At 44.0% G+C, this 7,363-nt stretch overlaps 1 protein-coding gene and 1 non-coding gene across 2 annotated transcripts; both read right to left on the reverse strand.

Annotated features, from left to right (window-relative positions):
* Positions 1 to 4,398: 4,398 nt before the first annotated feature.
* Positions 4,399 to 7,363, reverse strand: LOC112248619 (proliferating cell nuclear antigen). Its single transcript, XM_024417790.2, has 6 exons — positions 6,922 to 7,363; positions 5,977 to 6,074; positions 5,694 to 5,761; positions 5,366 to 5,560; positions 5,147 to 5,270; positions 4,399 to 5,034 (listed from the first exon to the last, which is right to left on the reverse strand). Exons 1-6 carry the CDS (start codon positions 7,140 to 7,142, stop codon positions 4,958 to 4,960), a joined length of 783 nt encoding a protein of 260 aa, XP_024273558.1. The 5' UTR covers positions 7,143 to 7,363; the 3' UTR covers positions 4,399 to 4,957.
* LOC112249790 lies at positions 6,153 to 6,223 on the reverse strand. The gene has a single exon (XR_002953448.1). It is a non-coding gene; the product is annotated as a small nucleolar RNA SNORD2 (small nucleolar RNA).

Genomic DNA, 7,363 nt, shown 5'->3' on the forward strand with positions numbered 1-7,363 from the left:
GAGGGCACTATGGTCTTGAACGCTGAGCTGTAGTCAATAAATAGCATTCTCACATAGGTGTTCCTTTTGTCCAGGTGTGAAAGGGCAGTGTGGAGTGCAATAGAGATTGCATCATCTGTGAATCTGTTGTTGCGGTATGAAAATTGGAGAGGGTCTAGGGTTTCTGGGATAATGGTGTTGTTGTGACCCATGACCAGCCTTTCAAAGCATTTCATGGCTACCGATGTGAGGGCTATGGGTCGGTAATCATTTAGGCAGGTTACCTTAGTGTTCTTGGGGACAGGGACTATGGTGGTCTGCTTAAAACATGCTGGCATTACAGACTCAGACATGGAGAGGTTGAAAATGTCAGTGAAGACACTTGCCAGTTGGTCAGCGCATGATCGGAGTACACATCCTGGTAATCCGTCTGGCCCTGCGGCCTTGTGAATGTTGACCTGTTTGAAAGTCTTACTCACCTTGGCTGCGGAGAGCGTGATTACATAGTCACCCGGAACAGTTGATGCTCTCATGCATGTTTCTGTGTTACTTGCCTTGTAGCGAGCATAGAAGTTATTTAGCTTGTTTGGTAGGCTCGTGTCACTGGGCAGCTCTCGGCTGTGCTTCCCTTTGTAGTCTGCAATAGTTTGCAAGCCCTGCCACATCTGACTAGCGTCAGAGCTGGTGTAGTACGATTCGATCTTAGTCTTGTGTTGATGCTTTGCCTGTTTGATGGTTTGTCGGAGGGCATAGTGGGATTTCTTAGAAGCTTCCGGGTTAGAGTCCCGCTCCTTGAAAGCGGGAGCTCTACCCTTTAGCTGAGTGCGAATGTTGCCTGTAATCCATGGCTTCTGGTTTGTGTATGTACGTACAGTCACTGTAGGGACGATGTCCTCGATGCACTTATAGATAAAGCCATTGATAAAACGGGTGTTTCCTGCTTTAATTTTTGCTTGTAAGCCGGAATCAGGAGGATAGAATTATGGTCAGATTTGCCAAATGGAGGGCGAGGGAGAGCTTTGAATGCGTCTCTGCGTGTGGAGTAAAGGTGGTCTTGAATTGTTTCTCCTATGGTTGCACATTTAACATGCAGATAGAAATGAGGTAAAACTAATATAAGTTTCCCTGCATTAAAGTCCGCTGCCACTAGGAGTGCTGCCTCTGGATGAGCATATTCCGGTTTGCTTTTGGCGGTACACAGCTCATTGAGCGCATTTTTAGTGCCAATACAGATGAAAACTCTGTAGGTAGATAGTGTGGTCTTAACAGCTTAACATGAGATACTCAGGCAAGCAAAACCTTGAGACTTCCTTAGATATTGTGCACCAGCTGTTGTTTACATATATGCATAGGCCCCCGCCCCATGTCTTACCAGAGGCTGCTGTTCTGTCCTGTCGATGTAGTGTATAACCCCCAGCTGTATGTTCTTAATGTCGTCGTTCAGCCACGACTCGGTGAAACATAAGATATTACAGTTTTGAATGTCCCGTTGGTAGGATATACATGCTTTCAGCTCGTACTTTATTTTCCAGCGATTGAACATTAGCTAGCAGGACGGAAGGCAAAGGAAGATTAGCCACTCATCGCCTGATCCTCACAAGGCACCCAGATCTTTTTTCACTAAATCTCCATTTCTCCAGCGAATCACGGGGATCTTGGCCTGGTCGGGTGTCTGTAGTAGTAAATCCCTCCCGTCCAACTCATTGAAGAAGAACTCTTTGTCCAGTTTGAGGTGAGCAATGCAGTTCTGATGTCCAGAGGCTATTTTCGGTCATAAAGAGACGGTAGCAGCAACATTATGTACAAAACAAATTACAAACAACGCGAAAAAACAAACAAAATAGCACTGTCGGTTGAGAGCTGATAAGGCGGCAGCCTTCCCCTCCGGCGCCATCATGAGAACGTCAACGTTGTGAACAGAGTGTCCCATGGTGGCGGTGGGGTTATGGTATGGGCAATCATAAGCTACGGACGAGCACAATTGCATTTCATCGATGGAAATTTGAATGCACAGAGATATCGTGACAAGATCCTAAGGCCCATTGTCGTGCCATTCATCCGCCACCATCACCTTATGTTTCAGCATGTTAATGCACGGCCCCATGTCGCAATGATCTATTTAAATCGACTGATTTCCTTGACTGATATGAACTGTATATCTTTGCATGTTGCATTTATATTTTGTTCAGTATAATTCCACTGCTCTATCGCTACAGATATTCAGTCTGAGACTGCCATTGTTGAAGTCGTAGATGCTGACGTCAAAGAGAGGGGGCGTTGTACAAAACAAGTAATCCACGATTGGATCGTTTCTAACCAATCAGAGCATTAAAGCCAATCACTAGTTCCGAAAGTATGCTTTACCCAGGTGTTTAGGCTCTGGCCCAACCAATCGGTTTCTGGGACCAATGAGAATGATCGGAATGTGGTCACATTCCAATAGCCTCTGCTGAGTCCCCAACATCTGGATGTTCCTGTTTTCAGGGGAAATGGAAAGAGAGCTTTTTGAATGTTAACAAGGCGACAAATTCAGACTCGCCGTGTAGCAGAAACATTAGTGGGTGAGGCGTTTAGCCGAAACGATATGGATGGGTGTAGCCAGGCAAGAAACATCATACTTCATATAGGCTACTGGGTGAATCTTTATAATGAGTTGCCTGGCTCAAGAGATGTGGTATGTGATAAATGACTAAGGATTGTGCAGCAATAATTATAGAAAGGTTGCTACTGTACTTTTAAAATTATTAGAATGCATGGGCATAAATAATCAGAAATAACCATTTAAATAAACATGGCTGGAGGAAGTGAAAAGCAAGGGAGGATAGAAAGAGAAAGGCTGGAGAGAGAAATGCAAGGGGCTAACCAGAGAAGAGACGGACCTGTCACCAGAGGACTAGACTGATAAAGACATGTTCAGTTAAGCTGTGATAGCTCCCTCAATATTTAATTAACCACTCACATCAAGATAAAGATGAATTACTTTATGGAATTAAAGTCTTCAGGGGATAAAGTGACCCTACCTAGACCTGACCCTACCTAGGCTTCCTCCCAGATGAGTGGGAAGGATGGAATCATTGCCTGGAGTGAGCAACCTTTGAAAGGCAGTCTTTATTTTACCTCCAGTGGAAGTTGGTCACTGTCACTGAATCTCAGTGATGCGTAAACTTGTCACAGAACACTGCAAACTGTTAAACATGGAAATAAAGGTTTTATGAGGGAGCATCAGCGATTTAAAAACAATTTCCCCTGGTTACTTTTCATACTAACTCAGTGCAGGTCAGCAGATGAGTTTTGTGAGAGCTGGGAATGGAATATAGAAATGCTATCTACAGTGAGATTGTAATCCTCTTGTTGCTTTTGGGCTGTTTGAACCCAGTGATATGCCAAGGTTGAGTACAGTGGACGAAGGGGAGGGGTGTAACTGGAGCCAGACGAACCAATGGGATTAAGGCTTTAGTTTAGAAAACCCAGAATTACTGAGCTGTGTTGGCCAGCCCCATAGAGATAATTGCCAGATGACATACAGTACATAGCCATTTACTTATAGCCTTAGCACCAGTCTGTTTGTGCCATCATGGCAACAATTGTTTGGTTTGATAATGTCAGCAATAGTTGTCAAAGGTGTAACAGTATAACTTTAGACCGTCCCCTCGCCCATACCCGGGCGCGAACCAGGGACCCTCTGCACACATCAACAGTCACCCACGAAGCATCGTTACCCATCGCTCCACAAAAGCCGCAGCCCTTGCAGAGCAAGGGGAACCACTACTTCAAGGTCTCAGAGCAAGTGACGTCACCGATTGAAACGCTATTTAGCGCAAACACCGCTAACTAGCTAGCTATTTCACATCCGTTACAAAGGCACAAACAGATCCTGGGCCAGTGTACTTTTTACTGCAGTCAAAAGCTTTATCACATGTATGGCAACACAAAGTAATGCATTGATGCTGCATGTGTACATTGAGAAAGGCAAGAATGCAAGGAATTATGTTAAGGCTCCAGGTAGTAACCACAAATGTGATCAGATTACTTTATCCCAATCAAACCTTAATTTGAAGAACCACCTGACCCGGTGTTGTGAGAACCTACACCTATGAAAGTTCATTGGTATTAGCATCAAAACAGGCACCATTAGTTTAAATACACTTAAATGGTTCAGGATAAAGCGTCCATTATTTTAAAAATGGTACTATTTAATTCATTTTTAAAATCCAGTTCTCAGGGACACAAATTAAGCTAATCCTGTGATAAAAATGACATTCAAAGGATTCTCCGTTGCAAGTGCTTCTTAGTCCAAAATGAATTTGAATCTGTGTCCAGGAATCCAGCCCCCAAATTAAACAGCGCAGTCAGTTCAGATAGTTGTATGGTCATGGGCACCACCTTGTGGTTGCAAATAAACTGTGCATACTACATAAATCACAATCAAATTATTTATTGTGACATTGAGTTCATGAATACAAAACTGGGGTGGTTAACATGACCACAGAAAATATTTACAGACATATCTACAAATCGGAATGAGAATTTGTTTTCCAAACAGATGACAGGGAGAGTGAGAAAGAGGGATGAGTGGACAAGTCTGTTGATCTTCCTCAGGGGGCTAGATAGGTCACAGGTCAACAAATGAGCTTGAATAAGAACACTGGTCATAGAAAAAGCCAGGGGATCCATTAGTAGAACCCTTTCACCATTATCAATCTCAAGTCAGACTGCATTAACCAAACAGCTGATATCAGTGAACGTATCCAGATACATCAACCTGTATTTAGACCCATATTACCATAGCCCCACTCATGGATGCTGGAAGAGCTAGCCAAACTATCACCACGCAGAAATGTAGAATACAGATAAAAACCAAAACCCCAACAGCGATGCCATCCATTCCCCTCTCTCACAACAGGAAGTACCTCCTCCCCAGCCACAGGAAGTAGGAACCAACCCCCTGTTTTTCCATTGGACTTTTGACCAGGGAGGTTTAGGAAGCCTCCTCATCGATCTTGGGTGCCAGGTAGTACTTAACGTGGCCCATGTCAGCTATCTTGTACTCCACCACTGTCAAAGAACAGATGAGTCAAATTAGATCCGTCAGACATCAGGAAACAAAACCCCACAGTACATACTAAGATGTGTGTTTATGGGTCTCGTTAGGGGGCAAGGTACCTACCGAGGGGGATGTCTGCAGACATGCTGAGGATGACGGTCTTGGAAAGGGGTGTGGCCTTGGTGAAGAAGTTAAGGTAGTTCAGCGCGAAGATCAGCTGGACTGGTTCGTTCATCTCAATAGTCACCTGAGTAAGGAAGGAGGGATTGGTCTCAAATAATATAGTGCATTATACAGGTAATGAGTCCTCATTTGGGACACAGACCACCCCCCCATACTTACAGCTTCCTCCTCCTTGTCCACATTGCTGGTCTGGGACAACTTGACGTTACCGGTGCCCAGCTCTCCCGTTGCAGAAAACTTAACTCCATCCTTTGCACAAGAGATCATAACGGCGTCACCAATCTGAGAAAGGTCACGGCAGATACGGGCAAACTCCCCTGATGGCATCTTCACCACACAGCTGTACTCCTGCTCCTGGGGTGGGGAAGAGAATGATGTGAGAAAGATTTGTGAGAATGTGGCTACTGAGGTAGTGTGATCTGGTGACAAATGCTACCGCCACTACGACTATTACTTAATTATTGAAGGTTGGGAGAAGAACACTTACTGGGATTCCCAACTGTTCCACATCAAGATCCATCAGCTTCATCTCATAGTCAGACACCTTTTCCTGGTCTGAAAGAGCGAGACCGATTAACACTCATCTAATTAAACATCTAAATACATTACCAAGCATACATAAATGATAACAATGCTTTTGCATGGTGCCTGACTCTTCAAGTCTTACTAATGGTATGAACCTCTATTTGGGGAATATATAAAATCAAGCTCGAAATGAAATCCCTACAGTAAGAGTAGAGCTATTGATACGGATAGATAAAGGTACTCACTGAGAGTCTCAAAGACGAGGGCGAGTGTGTCTGCGTTGTCTTCTGCTCTGAGAGTGATGATGTCCTCATTCCCAGCACACTTCAGGATCTTTGACATACTAGGAGGAAGAGGGTGGTAGACCAGTCAGTATCTGGCATACTGTTAAAGGAACACGTTTTAAAACACTATTCCTTTGGAGTGATCAGTATATAAAGTTGTCACCATTATCAGGTCTGTCCCGAAAGATGATAGGCCATCATTTCACTCAAAAAACACCATATATTCTTAAATTGCTGACACCCTGTAAAGATGACGTGTAGATTCGACATGTTGTGTAAGGCTATTTGAATAATTGGCGTATTTGAATAATTTAACTCTGCTCTTTCATTGGCTGTGGCCATGTGATTCAAGTGTAAATCATCATGCCACTACATGAAACACCATTGTCGAAGTCAAGATCTACTAACAGTTAGACACATTATGATAATGTAATTGTATGTGGTTGGTAAGCGTGATCATTTGACCCATTTAGCCAATTTCAGAACAATAGTGACTGACGTCAGCTGACCTTCGCGGGTTCGAGAAATTCGCGCCAACCATCACGCAGAGAAAGCAGTGGATTTGGCGCTCAAATTACGTCACACATCATTTTCAAAAGGCGGCTTTGCACCATACGTATTGCAGTAGAACGGTAAACATGCCCGAAACTAAAACTTAACATCTAATATGTCCTCTTGTTATAGTAAAAAAAAAATGGTATGACAGGAGAGTACACCTTCAAGACGCCAACTCAAGAAGCCAGACTAACGCTAGTTACCTTGCTAACTGGCAGTAAATCCAGCAAATTAGACAAATCATAAAACACAACTACATTCCTGCTAAACTAACGCTAAGTTATCGTTATCTGGCTTGCTAGCAAGCTAAACTTCACAATCATACTGCCATATTCAATCAGTTCTGCTCACCTGCTAAGATTGACTCCCATGGCGAGGTTGCGGTCGCAGCGGTAAGAGTCGAACCCGTCGCTGCGGAGGGTAAGCTGAACAAGGGAGACGTGGGACGAATCCATACTCTGGAGAGAAATACCCGACGAGCTCACGTCCCAACAGGCCTCTGTGATCAGGTCCTTCAGAGCCTCCAAAACTTTCTTCAGGATGGATCCCTGTACCAAGCGAGCCTCAAACATGGTGGAATCTGTGTTTGGTTCAAGTAGAACTAAGAAAATATTTACTGAGACGTTTTCCCGTCAACTTCAGTGTTTTTAGGTCTAAATGTTGCTAGCTTGGTTACAAAATAGCTCCTATTCTCGCTTCACAAAGTGCGACACGAGTTGTCTCTTCCTGGAGGGGAAATGGTTTGTGCAGCTCACTCGCGCGCGCTAAACTTGCTTTAATGCGAAAGCGTCAT

The sequence above is a fragment of the Oncorhynchus tshawytscha genome, linkage group LG04, assembly GCF_018296145.1.
Source record: "Oncorhynchus tshawytscha isolate Ot180627B linkage group LG04, Otsh_v2.0, whole genome shotgun sequence".
Taxonomy (NCBI): domain Eukaryota; kingdom Metazoa; phylum Chordata; class Actinopteri; order Salmoniformes; family Salmonidae; genus Oncorhynchus; species Oncorhynchus tshawytscha.